The 18,576-nt window shown below is 39.4% G+C and overlaps 2 protein-coding genes across 2 annotated transcripts; one reads left to right on the top strand and one right to left on the bottom strand.

Annotated features, from left to right (window-relative positions):
- Positions 1 to 890: 890 nt before the first annotated feature.
- Positions 891 to 5,890, bottom strand: LOC121049198 (zinc finger BED domain-containing protein RICESLEEPER 2-like). Its single transcript, XM_040505843.1, has 3 exons — positions 5,768 to 5,890; positions 5,497 to 5,580; positions 891 to 2,645 (listed from the first exon to the last, which is right to left on the bottom strand). Exons 1-3 carry the CDS (start codon positions 5,888 to 5,890, stop codon positions 891 to 893), a joined length of 1,962 nt encoding a protein of 653 aa, XP_040361777.1.
- A 2,374-nt stretch (positions 5,891 to 8,264) lies between these two features.
- On the top strand, positions 8,265 to 11,413 carry LOC121049197 (zinc finger BED domain-containing protein RICESLEEPER 2-like). The gene is made up of 3 exons (XM_040505842.1): positions 8,265 to 8,279; positions 8,899 to 11,170; positions 11,274 to 11,413. Exons 1-3 carry the CDS (start codon positions 8,265 to 8,267, stop codon positions 11,411 to 11,413), a joined length of 2,427 nt encoding a protein of 808 aa, XP_040361776.1.
- The last annotated feature ends 7,163 nt before the right edge of the window (positions 11,414 to 18,576 follow it).

Raw genomic sequence — 18,576 nt, 5'->3', positions numbered from 1 at the left:
AACCCAAATAAACTCATAGAAGTATTGCACAAAGGCTGAAACCATAAAAAATTAAAAAGTTTAAAACTGAAACTGAGATTGAGAAATGAGGATAGTTCATGAAATTATAGAAATGACTCAATGAGGACAGTCAACTTGTTTCTGAGTCTTCAGAACCAGAATTTTCAGATTCATCTTCAATCACCTCCACAACTTCATCACTTGTATCCTTTCCCTTTGGTTTTGGAGGAGGACATGAGTTAACACTTGAAGATGCTGAGTTTATATGATCTACACCAAACACAATGATTTGCACAATATCAGAAATTGAAAAACATAAAAATGTAATGATAAAAAAAAAACTGAGCAGTTGAGTAGAAATCAGAAAACTTTACCTTTCTCACATTTCTCATAGAATTCTGTTTCCTTGATGCCTGGAGCATCCTCTATGCAGCTAATATCATTCCCTCTCAACCAACTTTGCAAACATATCAAAGCTTCCACAGATTTAGGAGTTAATGAACTCCTAAAGTTGTCGATTACTCTCCCTCCAGTGCTAAAAGCAGCCTCAGATGCAACTGTGGACACTTGAACAGCCATTACATCTTTGGCTATTGCTGCAAGAACAGGGTACTTAGCTCCATTCAACTTCCACCATAACAAAATAGGGAAATCTGATTCTCCTAAATTTGTGTACTCAAGAGGGTCCAACAGATACTTGTCCACTTCATGTGCAACCACTTGCTCATCAAGTTCTGAAACAACTTTTCTCCAATCACTCAAGATTGATGCTCTTCCTCTGCTGTCACTGCTTGTTACTGTACTTTGTGAACTTGAGGTTAAAACCTCCTTTTTCTTTACAGGGGCATCCTTTGGTGCATAAGCTTCATACAATGACATCAACACATCCCTTAACTCCTTGGCTTTTGCTTCCACAATGTCATTATCATACCCTTCTTTTTCAACAAATGGGTGATATTAAGTAGCTTGAATCTGGGATCAAGAACAAGCCCCATAAACACCAAAGGATTTAGATCCTTGAAGCAGCCATAATACTTGAGAAATTTAGAACTCATGTGTCCTGCCATATCAATCAACACTTTCTCAGTTTCACTCCCTGTTTGCAATTCACGAGCAATAAACAGCTTGTTGATCTCAGTTTCCATGGACAACACATCATGGAAAGTAGTATGAATTGTAGGATGATTACTTGCACTGACCCTCAAAGTAACTTCATAAAAAACCCGCAGAAACTGAACAAACACCTCTGCCTTATCCCATTCTTCATCTGTCGGTGGCCCAACTCTATTTCTATTGCCTTTGACTGGAACCACATTCCCTTCCTCATCATACTCTTCCTCAGGCTCCTTGAAATATGCAGCAAAGCCACTGTCAGCATCCTCTAGCATCCTTCCAAAGGCTTTTTTGAACTTCAAGGCAGCTTCCAACATTAAGAATGTTGAATTCCACCTTGTGGGAACATCCATAACCACCAAGCCTTTGCAAGGGACTTGTTCCTTTGCTACACATGCCTTAAAACTATCCAGCCTAGATGCCGAAGACCTAACAAACTTTACAGCATTTCTAATGGCTAGCACTGCCCTATTCAACCTTTTCAACCCACTTCCAACAATCAAGTTACAAATATGAGCAGTACACCTAACATGCATGAACTTTCCCCCTAAGATTGATTCCGAGTTTTCCCTTTTGTTAAGTTTGGACCTAACAAACTCAAGAGCACACTTATTAGCAGCCGCATTATCTACTGTAATGGTTAAAACCTTGGTTATTCCCCACTGAATCAAACAAGACTCAATCAACATCCCTATCGAATTTCCACTATGGTTATGGATAGTGCAGAAATTGATAATCCTCTTATGCATAACCCACTCATCATCTATAAAGTGTGCTGTTAGCACCATGTAATTGAAATTCTGAACACTTGTCCAAGTGTCAGTAGTTAGGCAAACTCTATAATGTGCCAAATCAGATTTCAATTTCTTCTTTGTCCTATCATACAACTTCAGAAAGTCTTTCACCAAAGTTTTCCTACAGGGGACCCTAAACAAAGGCTGCATAACATAACAAAACTTCCTAAACCCTTGCTTCTCAACAAAGCTAAAAGGAAGCTCATCAACTACAACCATTTCAACACAAGCTTGCATCACTTCGTCAGGATTATAAGCTACAGCCTTCAATGAATTACCCTTACTTTTATCACCAACAAGCAGTTTCTGATTCTTATCGACAACCCTCCTTCCTGGATAATACTTGCATGAGTTGTTTATGTGCCTAATCATACCCTGAGTCCCATTTTTGTAAGAATCACAAGCATAGTCTCCTACAGCACCCTTAGGACAATATATACACTTAGCCCTCCTAAACTCTTGTATAATATCTTCTTTACCCTTAACTTTAATCACTTTCGTATCAGTGTATTCCTCAAAGTGCTCCCAAACCCAACTACGTTTCCTATCAGCTCGAGGATTGTCATGTACCTTTTCACACGAATCTGGAGTTGCTGCCCCTGCTGCTGATTGAGTGGCATCTTCGATTGAGGGAGAGGTCCCACTGCTCGAAACAGCCAAGCTGGACTGAGGGAGGGGTAACACTGCTCGGTCTACTCCTTCTTTGCCTACTTCACCTCTCTTCTTACTTCTTCTAAACTGGAATAAAAATAATTAAAGATAATTAGTGAGCAGTGAGCACATAAAGTCATAAATTGATAAACTGATAAACAAGTAAAAGTGTAAAACAACAATTCAGTACATCATACATTACATCTTATACATTATAATCTGATAAGCTGACAATCATAGATTATAATCTGAAAACAAGTAAAGTAGTAAACTAATATCATAAAGTCATAAACTGATAAACAAGTAAACTGTAAACTAATCCCAAATTGATTATAATCTGACAATCATAGATTCATAATTAAACTAATTCCTCCCGGCATGTCCTCTAAAACTCCAGGTCTCCAGCTATTAGAGATTTAGAGTATTAGGCTATTAGCCTTAAAAAAAATTTCAATGTTCAAAAGCCTCTTCAACTTTTTAACGATACCAACAGATCTCAAACAAGCTCAAGTTTGCAAGTAACCCATTAGCCATGCATGATAAATTCATTAAAGGTACATGATAAATGGCATTTAGTTAATCTGTGGATGGTTCTCAACGACTCAACCAGTCAACCATCATCCATGATAATCACATACTAACAAGCATCTCATAATCTGATAATCATTTGAAATTCAAAAGAATCAAACCCAATACTTAAACTTACTCCTAGCTTTCCCATTGATAATCAAATGATTCAAATCAGAGCCTTCTTCAGTTCGTGAAAGCTGCAGAAGTATTGCCGGTATTGGAATCGGAGCTTTAACTTCTTGAGTTTTTGTCTTCGATTTGTATGAAATCAAATCAATCAATGGAATCGTGGTGCACTGGTGCTGAATCGAACAAAGGAGGTTTGGCTGTTTGAGTCTTTGAGAGTGAAGGACTGAAAGTGAATGCGGCTTCTTTAGGACTTTAGGAGTTTAGGTCACCTACCCGAGCTGCATCCCTACATCGATTTGGACCAAGTTAATGGGCCGGGTCGGTAACATCCCGGTATTAAAAAGGCCCAATCCGATCCCGACCCGAGCCCAATGCACTCGGTACGGTTTCGGTTCGGTACTACAGAAACCATAAACGAAACCGAGCCGATCGGTATCGGTACAGTTCGGTCGGTATCGGTATCGGTTTCTCGGTCTCCGATTCCCAGCCCTAATGGATTCTCATGCTATTCAGACTACATAATTAATTTATATGTCGTCTAAAGAAGTTTAAAAGATTCAGACGACAGAAAACAAAAATTCTGTCGTCTGAAATGTGTCGTCTGAAGGCATTATTGGCATAGTGTTTCATTGTTCTTGACTGCTTCTTCCTCATTGTCCTTATATGTCTGGTACTGGTGGTGGAGGTCCAAAGGAGGAGGAGGAAAGAAATTGTTGCTGGTGTTAATCGGTGGAGTGGGGACATGGCTGCAATTAGTGAGGATTAAGACATAAAAGGACATAAATACCCTTCAAAAATGGCCAGCTGGCAACCTCTGTAACGGAGGTAATGGCCAAATGTACCAATTTTCGGTCGGGCAAAGAACCTCAGGTACCGTATTGATGTTTTTTTTTGTCAGGTACCAAAAGTTATAAGGAGCAAAAGGCGGGGTACCGTACCGACCATTTTCCCTTTAAAGAAAGTAAAACCCAAAGCTCTCAAAGTTGAAACCAAGAGAATCGAAATTAGAGGTCAGAGAGACTCCATCGAGGATTCTGAGAAAGAAGAGAGATTGCCGGCTGAGTTGAATAGAGGAAAGTGGAGACTCCAACTCCCACTTTTCACTATTGTTGCAGTGACTGTGCAGCTCTCTTTGCGTCGATTTCAACCTCCTTTTTTGTTTTTTGATCAGAGATTTCAACATCCAATTTGGGTGTGTGCTATATTTATGGGAACCAAAGTTGTCTTCTCTATCAAGGATAAAGGACCTGGTGTTGTTCTCTTGTGGGCCTTTGCTCGCTCACTTGGGCCTGGTCTGTTTTTCTTCGCCCTATGGGCTTAATGGAAGTTCTACAGAACAAAAAAAAAAAAAAAACCCCAATCCCTATATCCCATGTTCGGTTTGGTGCAGTTTGGCCATTTAAATTTTGCTTTAGGCTAAAACTTGTATGATAGAAGAATTAATGAAATTCACACTCTTTATTTGTAATCTACACTTATTCTTTCTATTTTTTGGTTGAATTTTTTTTTTTTTGAAAGGATGGTTGAAATCCTTATAGAAAGACGAAATTTAAGTTACCTAAAAAGGAGACATGGAGTGATGATGTATGGATTGTAAAATGAGGAGTGTAAATTTCAGTCCCCATATTTTATTGTTCTCAGTGCTGTAGTACTTGTAGATTACTCTTTGTATCAGAAACTCGGTGTAACAACACTCATATGATATTCCATTCATTAACATTTATATAATATCTAGGGATCAAAAATTTATAAGGAGATTTATAAGGTTTTTTTTTTTATTTATTTTTTTATCAAAAGAGGTTAAATGATTTTCTAATTTAGCAAGCAGTACAAAAACGACACACCCCGTAGGGTCATAAAAAAAAAAGCCAGTTTACAGAGTACCAAAACTATACTACCAATGCAAAATAAGCCCCAACACTTTTGATACACCTACCTTTTAGATGATAAGCACTTTTATTAAAACAAGAAATCTAATTCTTCAAAGTCGAATAAAAATTCAACAGAGCAACTAAATTTCTTGAACTGGAAAGAAAATTAAGCAAAAATGGCCGAAAGACCTAAAACTACCACACCTGCAACAAAGGGGCAACCCATTACAAATAAAACCCTAACCCTTTAGGTCCAAAGTAAGAAGCCCAAAGTGTAAGGTCAATATTGTAACCAAATTCGGCCCAGAAAAAAGGTTCCAAGCTCCATATTTGTCAACCACTGCGACCTAGCCATTGCCTTAGAGCACTTTATCACAACCACGAACAACATCAACAATGCGACCATCAACAATGCATCCCCACACCATCATTCCTTTCAGGTCGAGCAACCCCTACAAGCATATCAGAGCTTGAATAAACACCAACAAGGCGATCCGAACCAGCAAAAACCAACCAGTTGAAATTTGGTCAGCGTTCCATCACTCTCCCATGAAGCCACTGATCAAATTAGGCACATCTCTGATCTGTTAAAGGCCAAGACGGACTTGAAAACCCTCACCTAACATGGGAATTTCCAACCGGATCCCGCTCCACTCGAGCAGCGAAACAAGAGGTCACCGACCCCGAGAACAGTACACCGCCCCCATCACCGAATGTAGCACTCACAAAGATTAGGACTAGGCTAGCTATGGCGAGATCCATAGGATTTAGTAGCTTTGTCGAGGACTTGGATGTCAATAAGAAACCCTAACAGAGCGGCCAAGTCAGTATATAAGGTTAACTAATTGGCCAATCAACAATCTATTATCTCATTATCCAGAAAAAATTATGTATAAATATTATAATCATGTAATAGGAAAACTAAAATTTGGAGAGAATTGAGTTGTTCTTTCATTGATAGTAGGGGCTTCTTTATATAGAAGATTACAACCAGAGAATCTGAGTCTTATATGGAAATAGAATCACACAATGAATAAAATATCTCTGAGAATATGTGTAAGACTAACCCTATTACAACTTGGACAAGTCACTAGAGTTTGGGTCAGACACATAAACTAGATATACTTGAACACTCCCTCTTCTGTCGCCCAAACAAACGTGGTGTTCCTATCTTTGCCTCGTCAAAAACCTTGCTAAGTAACAAAAACCAAATGGAACAAAAATAACCTCAATCGAACGAGAAAAGAGTATAACACACTCTTCACATTTCGAGAGCAAACATATAGACATCTCCCCTAAATGACTAAGATCATGAGAGTTCGGACAGCTTCTATAAAATGATGCTTGCAACATGTTTCTCGAAAGTGAATTTAGGCAGTGACTTAGTAAACAAGTCTGCCACATTGTCCTCATATCGAACCTGGTTCACTTTGATCTTGTGGAGCTTCTATTGTTGCTGATTATAGAAGAACTTGGGCGATATATACTTGGTGTGGTCACCTTTGATGTAGCCTTACTTCATTTGTTCAATACAAGCAATATTATCCTCATAAATGCTCGCAGGCTCATTTGTGGTAGATTTCAAACCGCAATTGTTTCAAACATGCGTAATTATGGATCTAAGCCATATACATTCATGGATTTCTTCCTGAAGAGAGATAATCTCTGCATGATTCGAAGAAGTAGTCGCTAGGGTCTCATTTGTAGACCTCCAAGATATCACGATCTTACTCATGGTGAACACAACCAGTTTAGGAACGACTTTTATGTGGGTCAAAGAGGTACCCAGCATCAGCAAAACCTTCCAAAATGCCAATACCGTTTTGGGATGAGGATGGAGGACGCTGGCCACTGTTGGCGGCGTTCCTGATGTGTGATGGGTCCGAATCCATCGTCTCTCTGTAGGGATAGAACAAGCCCATATCAATCGTACCACTTAAGTATAAAAAAATATCTTTAACACCAGTCTAATGGCGTCATATTGGCGCATAGCTATATCTAGCTAACAAGTTCACTTCCAATGAGATGTCATGTCTTGTGCATTGAGCTAAGTACAATAATGCTCATATTGCACTTAAATAGGGCACTTTTGCCTCTAGCACATCTGTCATCATTCTTGGGACAAAATGGATCCTTTTTAGGATCGTGACTACAGACGATCATTGGGGTGCTTGAAGGCTTTATTTTGTCAGTATTGAAATGCATAAGCATCTTTTGGGTATAAGCTGATTGATGAATCATGATAACATCTTCTCAGTGCTCAAGCTCCAAATCTTGACAAAATCGTGTTCTCCTAAGGTCCTTCATCTCAAACTCGGAGTTCAAGTGCTCAGTAGTTTCCCTTAACTCTTTAAGGGTACCAATATATATTCATGTCATCAACATAAGCTTCATTGATGGAAAATCTGGAACTTGTTTTCTTTATGAAAACTAGTGGGCATAGTTCATTGTTAACATATCCCTTCCCAATCAAGTATTCACTTAGATGGTTATACCACATCTGTCCAGATTGCTTCAATCCATATAGTGAGCGTTTCAGCCTTATTGCTAACGCATTTCGTGGTTTAAAGACACTTGGCTTAGGTAACTGAAGTCCATCCGGGACCTTCATGTATATTTCCGTATTTAGATCCCCGTTAGATATGCACTAGCCACATCCATAAACTTAGGGCTGGGAATCGGAGACCGAGAAACCGATACCGATACCGACCGAACTGTACCGATACCGATCGGCTCGGTTTCGTTTATGGTTTCTGTAGTACCGAACCGAAACCGTACCGAGTGCATTGGGCTCGGGTCGGGATCGGATTGGGCCTTTTTAATACCGGGATGTTACCGACCCGGCCCATTAACTTGGTCCAAATCGATGTAGGGATGCAGCTCGGGTAGGTGACCTAAACTCCTAAAGTCCTAAAGAAGCCGCATTCACTTTCAGTCCTTCACTCTCAAAGACTCAAACAGCCAAACCTCCTTTGTTCGATTCAGCACCAGTGCACCACGATTCCATTGATTGATTTGATTTCATACAAATCGAAGACAAAAACTCAAGAAGTTAAAGCTCCGATTCCAATACCGGCAATACTTCTGCAGCTTTCACGAACTGAAGAAGGCTCTGATTTGAATCATTTGATTATCAATGGGAAAGCTAGGAGTAAGTTTAAGTATTGGGTTTGATTCTTTTGAATTTCAAATGATTATCAGATTATGAGATGCTTGTTAGTATGTGATTATCATGGATGATGGTTGACTGGTTGAGTCGTTGAGAACCATCCACAGATTAACTAAATGCCATTTATCATGTACCTTTAATGAATTTATCATGCATGGCTAATGGGTTACTTGCAAACTTGAGCTTGTTTGAGATCTGTTGGTATCGTTAAAAAGTTGAAGAGGCTTTTGAACATTGAAATTTTTTTTAAGGCTAATAGCCTAATACTCTAAATCTCTAATAGCTGGAGACCTGGAGTTTTAGAGGACATGCCGGGAGGAATTAGTTTAATTATGAATCTATGATTGTCAGATTATAATCAATTTGGGATTAGTTTACAGTTTACTTGTTTATCAGTTTATGACTTTATGATATTAGTTTACTACTTTACTTGTTTTCAGATTATAATCTATGATTGTCAGCTTATCAGATTATAATGTATAAGATGTAATGTATGATGTACTGAATTGTTGTTTTACACTTTTACTTGTTTATCAGTTTATCAATTTATGACTTTATGTGCTCACTGCTCACTAATTATCTTTAATTATTTTTATTCCAGTTTAGAAGAAGTAAGAAGAGAGGTGAAGTAGGCAAAGAAGGAGTAGACCGAGCAGTGTTACCCCTCCCTCAGTCCAGCTTGGCTGTTTCGAGCAGTGGGACCTCTCCCTCAATCGAAGATGCCACTCAATCAGCAGCAGGGGCAGCAACTCCAGATTCGTGTGAAAAGGTACATGACAATCCTCGAGCTGATAGGAAACGTAGTTGGGTTTGGGAGCACTTTGAGGAATACACTGATACGAAAGTGATTAAAGTTAAGGGTAAAGAAGATATTATACAAGAGTTTAGGAGGGCTAAGTGTATATATTGTCCTAAGGGTGCTGTAGGAGACTATGCTTGTGATTCTTACAAAAATGGGACTCAGGGTATGATTAGGCACATAAACAACTCATGCAAGTATTATCCAGGAAGGAGGGTTGTCGATAAGAATCAGAAACTGCTTGTTGGTGATAAAAGTAAGGGTAATTCATTGAAGGCTGTAGCTTATAATCCTGACGAAGTGATGCAAGCTTGTGTTGAAATGGTTGTAGTTGATGAGCTTCCTTTTAGCTTTGTTGAGAAGCAAGGGTTTAGGAAGTTTTGTTATGTTATGCAGCCTTTGTTTAGGGTCCCCTGTAGGAAAACTTTGGTGAAAGACTTTCTGAAGTTGTATGATAGGACAAAGAAGAAATTGAAATCTGATTTGGCACATTATAGAGTTTGCCTAACTACTGACACTTGGACAAGTGTTCAGAATTTCAATTACATGGTGCTAACAGCACACTTTATAGATGATGAGTGGGTTATGCATAAGAGGATTATCAATTTCTGCACTATCCATAACCATAGTGGAAATTCGATAGGGATGTTGATTGAGTCTTGTTTGATTCAGTGGGGAATAACCAAGGTTTTAACCATTACAGTAGATAATGCGGCTGCTAATAAGTGTGCTCTTGAGTTTGTTAGGTCCAAACTTAACAAAAGGGAAAACTCGGAATCAATCTTAGGGGGAAAGTTCATGCATGTTAGGTGTACTGCTCATATTTGTAACTTGATTGTTGGAAGTGGGTTGAAAAGGTTGAATAGGGCAGTGCTAGCCATTAGAAATGCTGTAAAGTTTGTTAGGTCTTCGGCATCTAGGCTGGATAGTTTTAAGGCATGTGTAGCAAAGGAACAAGTCCCTTGCAAAGGCTTGGTGGTTATGGATGTTCCCACAAGGTGGAATTCAACATTCTTAATGTTGGAAGCTGCCTTGAAGTTCAAAAAAGCCTTTGGAAGGATGCTAGAGGATGCTGACAGTGGCTTTGCTGCATATTTCAAGGAGCCTGAGGAAGAGTATGATGAGGAAGGGAATGTGGTTCCAGTCAAAGGCAATAGAAATAGAGTTGGGCCACCGACAGATGAAGAATGGGATAAGGCAGAGGTGTTTGTTCAGTTTCTGCGGGTTTTTTATGAAGTTACTTTGAGGGTCAGTGCAAGTAATCATCCTACAATTCATACTACTTTCCATGATGTGTTGTCCATGGAAACTGAGATCAACAAGCTGTTTATTGCTCGTGAATTGCAAACAGGGAGTGAAACTGAGAAAGTGTTGATTGATATGGCAGGACACATGAGTTCTAAATTTCTCAAGTATTATGGCTGCTTCAAGGATCTAAATCCTTTGGTGTTTATGGGGCTTGTTCTTGATCCCAGATTCAAGCTACTTAATATCACCCATTTGTTGAAAAAAGAAGGGTATGATAATGACATTGTGGAAGCAAAAGCCAAGGAGTTAAGGGATGTGTTGATGTCATTGTATGAAGCTTATGCACCAAAGGATGCCCCTGTAAAGAAAAAGGAGGTTTTAACCTCAAGTTCACAAAGTACAGTAACAAGCAGTGACAGCAGAGGAAGAGCATCAATCTTGAGTGATTGGAGAAAAGTTGTTTCAGAACTTGATGAGCAAGTGGTTGCACATGAAGTGGACAAGTATCTGTTGGACCCTCTTGAGTACACAAATTTAGGAGAATCAGATTTCCCTATTTTGTTATGGTGGAAGTTGAATGGAGCTAAGTACCCTGTTCTTGCAGCAATAGCCAAAGATGTAATGGCTGTTCAAGTGTCCACAGTTGCATCTGAGGCTGCTTTTAGCACTGGAGGGAGAGTAATCGACAACTTTAGGAGTTCATTAACTCCTAAATCTGTGGAAGCTTTGATATGTTTGCAAAGTTGGTTGAGAGGGAATGATATTAGCTGCATAGAGGATGCTCCAGGCATCAAGGAAACAGAATTCTATGAGAAATGTGAGAAAGGTAAAGTTTTCTGATTTCTACTCAACTGCTCAGTTTTTTTTTATCATTACATTTTTATGTTTTTCAATTTCTGATATTGTGCAAATCATTGTGTTTGGTGTAGATCATATAAACTCAGCATCTTCAAGTGTTAACTCATGTCCTCCTCCAAAACCAAAGGGAAAGGATACAAGTGATGAAGTTGTGGAGGTGATTGAAGATGAATCTGAAAATTCTGGTTCTGAAGACTCAGAAACAAGTTGACTGTCCTCATTGAGTCATTTCTATAATTTCATGAACTATCCTCATTTCTCAATCTCAGTTTCAGTTTTAAACTTTTTAATTTTTTATGGTTTCAGCCTTTGTGCAATACTTCTATGAGTTTATTTGGGTTGTAAACTTGTAATAGTATTAGTAAGCCTTTACTGTAATGCTTAGTTGCTTACTGAATTACTTAGTCATGCCTTGATCAGTTGATTGCTTTCAGTTTACCAGTTTGTTTATGAGTTCATTGCTTACTGTCCTACAGTCTTAAGGGATCACTGGATCAGTTTGTCATGCCTAATGCGTTGATTCACTTGATTGCTTACTGTCTTACTTAGTCATGCCTCCAATGCTTATTTGCTTACTGTCTTTACTTTCTAGTTTCTATCATGATGAAGGACTGCATTGCTTTGAAAGTTGTAAGTTGAAACTTCACAGGATTTTTGAAAGCAGAACTGGTGTACCGAATGGTGCCGAACTAGTTCCGAACCGATCGGTTTCGGGTCGGTTCGGTTTGATAGGCATTTTGATGAGTACCGAGCCGTACCGAACCGAGTCAAATAATCGGTCTCGGTTTCGGTATACCTTATTTACCGAACCGTACCGAGCCGATCCCAGCCCTACATAAACTGTATGTTCAGTTTTTCAGAAACTACCTTACTAATAAGATAGCGGAACGTAATGACGTCCATTAAGGGAGAATATGTCTCCTCGTAGTCGATTCTAGGGCGTTGTGAGAAGCCTTGCGCCACAAGGCGAGGTATGTATCTTACAATCTAGTTTATCTCATTATGCTTTCTAACGAAGACCCATTTATGTCTAACAGGTTTTGTGTTAGGTGGTATTGGCACAACTGCCTCAAATACCTTCCACTTCGCTAGAGAATCAAGTTTTTCCTGGATCACATCCTTCCATTTAGGCCAATCAGCTCTACATTGGCATTCATCAATGGAGCGTCGTTCGATGTCGTTGATCTCAATAATCTTATGCACTATAGAATGCACGAATACATCATCGATGATGGAGTTTTTTTCCCACATCTCATGTACACTAGTGTAATTTATAGAGATCTCTACGTTTTCAAGAACAGGTTCTAACGTTGAGGCATCTCTCAATGATGTCTCTAGGATATAACCATAATCCGGAACATTCTTATGGGACGGATTTTGAGTATTGATGATCAAAGGATCTGGTTGTGCCTTAGTCGCTCTCTTTCTAGGGTGAGAATCCTTTGAACCAATCGGTCTACCGCGCTTCCTCGCAGGACCTGCAGCTATAGACACCACATCACTACCAACATGGGCAGTGGCGCCATCTCTTGGTACCTCAGGAGATGCGTTACGTCCAGAATTCGGGACGTCAATCCTTGTAGGTACATTTACAGTAGGTATATGTGATCTTGTCACTGTAGCGATATTAGAAAATGCACCAAGCAAGGTATCTGCTACGCTATGAAACTCGATAATCCTATGCACTTCAAGTTTGGACTGTGCCGTACGGGGATCAAGATGAGTCATAATGAGGACAGACCATAACAATTCCTGTTGTTCCTATTGAACATCTGTGTTCTTATCTCCCCCTAACGACGGGAAGACTGTCCCATCAAAGTGACAATCCACAAATCTAGTAGTTAAGAGATCATCTGTCAAGAGTTACAAGTAGCGGATGATAGTTGGAGCTTCATATCCAACATATATGCTCATTTTCTCTGTAGACCCATCTTAGTATATTGTGGCGGCATAATAGGCACATTCAAAGATGCGTAAGTGCGAGATATCAGGTTCGTACCCAGTCACTAGCTATAACGCAGAATAGAGTTGAGGGGCAGTATGTCGTAGACGAATTGGCATATGCCCACGCGGAAACAGGGAGATTGGAATGTTCGGGCTATCATTTGTAGTTACTTAATGGCAGATTCCATGAGACCATTTTGGGTGTGTACATAGGGAACAAGAAGCTTAACATCAATCCCTAGTGAATGCAATAGTCATAGAATGTTTTCGATGTAAATTACCCAACATTATCAAGTCGAATTAACTTAATGTGATGGTCCGGGTAGTGAGCCCATAGATGGATAATTTGGGCTATGAATTTAGCATATGCAGCATTCCTAGTGGGCAAAAGCACGACATGTTAATTACCAACGTGTCGACGCGTCAACCAACAACATAAAATATTTAAAAGGCTCCTAAGATGGTTGAATTGGTCCACAGATATCCCTTTGGATTCTCTGCAGGAACAAAATAAGTATTTTTGGATCATTTGTGTTAGACGGTCTTAGTCCTAATTTCTCTAAGGAACAGGCTTTGCAGAATTAGCGAGGGGCCTTAGAAGCAACTAATGAGGATTTTGGTTGGCCTGAGCATCTGAAACGCTATTGGAAGCAAAATTGGTGATTGCAACATCACCTATGGCGCCATCATCATGATAGATGCCATCCATGGAGTTATGGAGGAGGACAGTGCCAAATGCAGCTGCGGCGACGGTCACACTCAGTCTAGGATTCAATCTTTGATTCTTGCTTCATTTGACTCAAAAAATGGATGTTCGTATGAAGTCTTTGGTATACGGATCCTCATGTTACCACCATGATGTCCTAGTCGGTCATGCCAAAGCCAATATGTGTCAGAATCCAAGAGATCTTCTCTTACCACATTATTGGATTCAATAGGTCTGATTGTAGTGACATAAAGTCCATTAGATTGACGCATAAGCTTCTCTAAGATGCACTTCCATTCGCAATAATTAGAGGTAATACAAAAGAACTTTTTTCCTTTCTCTGTATGCGTTTTTGCATAGAATCTGTTGGCTCTGATAACTTTAAAGCCGAATAAGGTTCGATTTGCCCTAGGAGCGTAAAGAGCTTCTATGACAATAATCAAGGTGCCATTAGGTAAAAGGAATTGGGTCATTCCATGTCCTTGAAATAATCTTGATGACCTAACCATCGTAGTCACAAAAGAATATGTAGGCAACATCTCTAAGAATAATTGCCTACGGCGGAGAATGGTGTGCGTAGTAGTATTATTCGCAAGACATTGCAATTCTGCAGAATCCATTCCTAAAAGAAAAGCTCAGAATTAAAATGTAGTGAGACCATAAAGTTGCTAATCCCTAAACTCTAAACCCTAAACCCTAAACGCGCCCCAAAGCGCCTCGATCAAGGGAGCCAGACCATAAAGATGCTTGTCGTTGATGACAGCACCCGGACATTGGGCAAAGGCATGTAATGTATCCCAGAAAGTTGCTAATGCATACATTTTAAGCATTTTAATTCTGCAGGTCCTTTATACTTTTCTGTGCCCGCTTGTTTTGGCGATTACATTCCTCATTAGAGCGAGAATATGGACCAGAACTATCCATAGTTTTAAGGTTTTGCTCCTGGCGCCCTCTCTTAGGAGCGTAACTATAAATAGACTCCAGATGTGGTTCCTACAAGTCTAGAGTTATAGTTCTTCACAAGGATATTGACATGCTTGTCAGCTACATTCATGGCTCCAATTACCTCATGAAACCTTATTATGCGTCCTTCATTAAGATCAATCTGATAGTTCTTAGTGTTTCTGTTGGTTTCTCCGGTGTAGCTTGACAGAATGTAATACCCGCTGAAGGATAGAAGATAGCCTTCGAGAACCTGTCAAGGAAACAAATGATGTCAAAGGAACAGACCAAGCTGGTCGGTCTATGCCCCTCCGATGCCTAAGGATAAAGTATACAATTTGGTAGAATAATAGTGATGGATCAGAAGTTATTACATTAATGAAGGTGGTTGAGTTTGGTTTACATCCTCTGAGCAAGGGAAAAAACTTTCCCATTTATTTGATGTGGGACGCAGTTCCATAGTTTGCAGACTGATATCGAGTTTTGGTGTACACTTGGTCAGCCTTGCAGGGTTGAGTTAAGACCTGTGCCATCCAAGGTGTCGCCCATTGTGGAAACCACCCTACTGGGTACTGGGCCCAGCCTATGGCTTGGCACTTGGGTGGTCCTATAGGGTCTAGTGGTAGTATGAAACCTTGTGACAGTTTGAAGTATTTGTTCGTATGTACACTTAGTAACCATCATTACAGAGACGGAGAAGGTAGACAGTTATCTCTATCATCATTGCATCAGTGATATTATTTCCACATAATTCCATCAAATATTTGATGCGAAGGGCTTCCGAGTTGTAGTCAAGAATAGTCTTGAAATCACAGAAGAGGAGATTGTGTCATCTCAGGAAGCAGGGAGTCAAGAACGTTGCCAAATCGCTCTTCGAGTGAGACCCACAGCCTTCTGGGGTCTTCTTCATTTAGGTACTCGTATTGGAGTGAGTCATCCATGTGACGAGTCATGAGGATGACAGCTTTTGCTATGTTTGCCTCTAAGTTAGCTCTATTTGCTTACAAAGCGGCAGCTTGGGCAGTAGTAGACACGTTCTGGCTAGGCTTAAGAATCTTTTTTAGGATTCCTTGAACCTTAAGATGCTGGCGGACATCACGAACCCACTTGTGATATGCAGTGCCTGTTGTCCCCAATTGAGCAAAGTTCAACTTGTTCAGGTTACTCATCCTGAAAAACAATAAGAAAAGAGGGGTTAGTTTAGGAACGAACAAGGCTACTAAAAAAACAATAGAAATTTCTTTGCGTAATCACTCTCAAGAAATTAGGAATTTCTGAGCTTAATCGCTTCCAAGAAATTTGATTCCAAGAGATCTTAGATCAGATCGAAACAATGATGTGTGTGATCGATCGTGTATTGGTCGATCGTATATTCTCTACAAACTCTAAGTTTGGAGATATCAAAAAGCTCCAAGCTTGGAGAACGCAGGAACCCCCATAGTTCAGCTTAGGTTTCCCCACAAAAGAAGAAGTGGAGGATAGAAGAAGGGAGGTTGAAAGTCCCCAAGAAAAGAAAAGAATTAAAAGTACTTGAAAGCAAGAACTTTTATAAAAATTTTCCTTGTTTTGGGTTGTCGGAAAATTTGGCTGGATTATGGTAGGAAAAAGTCGTCGGAGATCGAAGGTGGCCGGCGGTGGCTGGTCATTGGCCGATTGTGGCTGGAATGTGACCGGGAGGTTGCTGGCCGAGTCTGGCTAAGTCTGGTCGAAGGCTGCCTGGTACTTGGCCGACAGCTCGTCGATGGTGAGGTTAATCTATAGGTAGAGGGGCGTAGGGTCATGCGCGGAGGAGGCACATGGGTGCTCTGGCAAGGCTAACGGGGCATGTTCAGGATTTTTCGATGGCCGATTTGGGGGTTTTCTGACCGGTTCTGGTGGTTTCGCAGCTAGTTCTAGACTTCTGAGATCGAGGGCTTTGAGGTGTGCGTCTGAGGTAGCTAGGGTTTGAAGGTTACGATTTTAGGGTTTCACGGTTAGGGGTTCGTGCTAATAACGTGTTGTAGGAAAATAGAAATTGAGAGAGAATTGAGTTGTGCTTTCATTGATAATAGGAATATCTTTATATAGAGATTACAACCAGATAATCTGAGTCTTATATGGAAATAGAATCATACAATGAATAAGATATCTCCGAGAATATCTGTAAAACTAATCCTATTACAACTTAAACAAGTCACTGGAGTTTGAGTCAAACACATAAACAAGATATACTTGAACAAATCGGGAATTTTCATCAAAAATTTATTGACATTTAACTCTGAGGCTAATTTGAAATCCTCACTTTTTCCCTAATAATATTGATTGAAACAATAACACTAGTACCATATCATTAATTACACCATTGAAATTCTAATCGTTACCCCACTTATGGGAATAACCGGAGTCTGCCCAATTTCAAGGATGTTTTGACCGAATCCCGCAGAGGATTAGGTCTTATCTTGTCATTTGAGTTTGATATCCATATTTCAGACCGGTCTCCAACATCTATTGATTAATTTCTAAATGTCCATGGAGTTTAATGGAGCCCTTGATGTCTTAAATAGACATATATTCTGGGACCTTCAATAGCTGGAAAATGCTTCCTCCTTAATTACCATGGGTAGTCATTGGAGACTAAATTCAACATGATGTTTTAGATTGGGACACAAGCAATAAGTAACTAGATCACTATAACCTTGGAAAGAAGTTGTAAATTTTTTTTTTTCCAATGTATATCGATCTCTCCGACTGATAATTTCTAACTGATCTATGAAGAATACAAATTAACTTTCCTATGCATATACAAAAACAATTACATAACTTATTTGCATTTTTTTTCAAAACTTGGTGCATCCTGGCAAACAGGAACTCCTTGCATGTAGTAAAAAATTCTAGAGCTTTTTTACAGATATCAGGTCCATGTAATTCATCTCTATAGCATCATCATGGATAACTTTCAGCCCCGCCTTCTCTTTATTCTGTCAATATGAATCAAGATGGGTTTCAGATATTACATTCTTATTTGCTTTTGTCCCAGTTACTTTGGTTGCGTCTATGCAATTCCTTCTCCTGTCCGACATGCCCTCTTCTATGTTTGCTCAAGTATGTATTTCAGCCATAAAAACACATGCTCTACTAGACAGTCTGGCTGAATGCTCAATGCTGTACATATTCTACTTATAATAAGTAAACCTTTGGTCTCTAATCTCTATCTACAATAATGATGTATATATACATATTAACATATGTATATGTATTCTAGCTTGCATATGGAGTTGTAATTAATAATTGATCATCTCTTTTGTACGTTCAATACATAAATGGATGAATATTTTGTGCAACGTTAAATGCAATCTTTGTGACCAGAGCAAATTCTAGTGTGTTCTCTATTAGGGCCATTTGGATTCTTAAACATCATAATGATCAAAGTAAATGCAACTTGAGCATCAATATGGTTTAAATTGTATATATTGATCGAATCATTGCGCGCATTGTGCATTTTAGTCTTGCATAAAGAAAACAAATTAAAAAATAAAATAAAAGAAAGGACCCAAAAGAAAACAGGAAAAGTCACGGTCACCATGCTAGGATCGAAAGAAAGAAAAATTTAGAAACGGACATCTTGGTGGAAGATTCCACCGGCCAAGATAAAAGAAGATAAAGATTAAAGTGCCAAGGAAATTGACTCCCAAGTCTCCCTCTAATAAGACATTGACTCCCAAGTCTCCCCCTAATAATTTACATAGCTGGGGCTACCCTGCATCTTTTTATATGATCCTGTAGTCCGTAAACCTCACCATGAT

Source organism: Rosa chinensis, chromosome 5 (genome assembly GCF_002994745.2).
Source record: "Rosa chinensis cultivar Old Blush chromosome 5, RchiOBHm-V2, whole genome shotgun sequence".
Classification (NCBI taxonomy): Eukaryota; Viridiplantae; Streptophyta; class Magnoliopsida; order Rosales; family Rosaceae; genus Rosa; species Rosa chinensis.
The sequence above is the reverse complement of the archived record's forward strand: the minus strand, read 5'-3'. Positions and strand labels throughout refer to the sequence as shown.

Coding starts and splice junctions, on each gene's coding strand:
- LOC121049197 (XM_040505842.1), top strand. Junction 11,171..11,273: donor CTATGAGAAATGTGAGAAAG/GTAAAGTTTTCT, acceptor TGTTTGGTGTAG/ATCATATAAACTCAGCATCT.
- LOC121049198 (XM_040505843.1), bottom strand. CDS start 5,890: ATGGATCTCGCCATAGCTAGCCTAGTCCTAATCTTTGTGAGTGCTACA. Junction 5,581..5,767: donor CTCGAGTGGAGCGGGATCCG/GTTGGAAATTCC, acceptor ATATGCTTGTAG/GGGTTGCTCGACCTGAAAGG. Junction 2,646..5,496: donor TTGTTCGTGGTTGTGATAAA/GTGCTCTAAGGC, acceptor TTTTTATTCCAG/TTTAGAAGAAGTAAGAAGAG.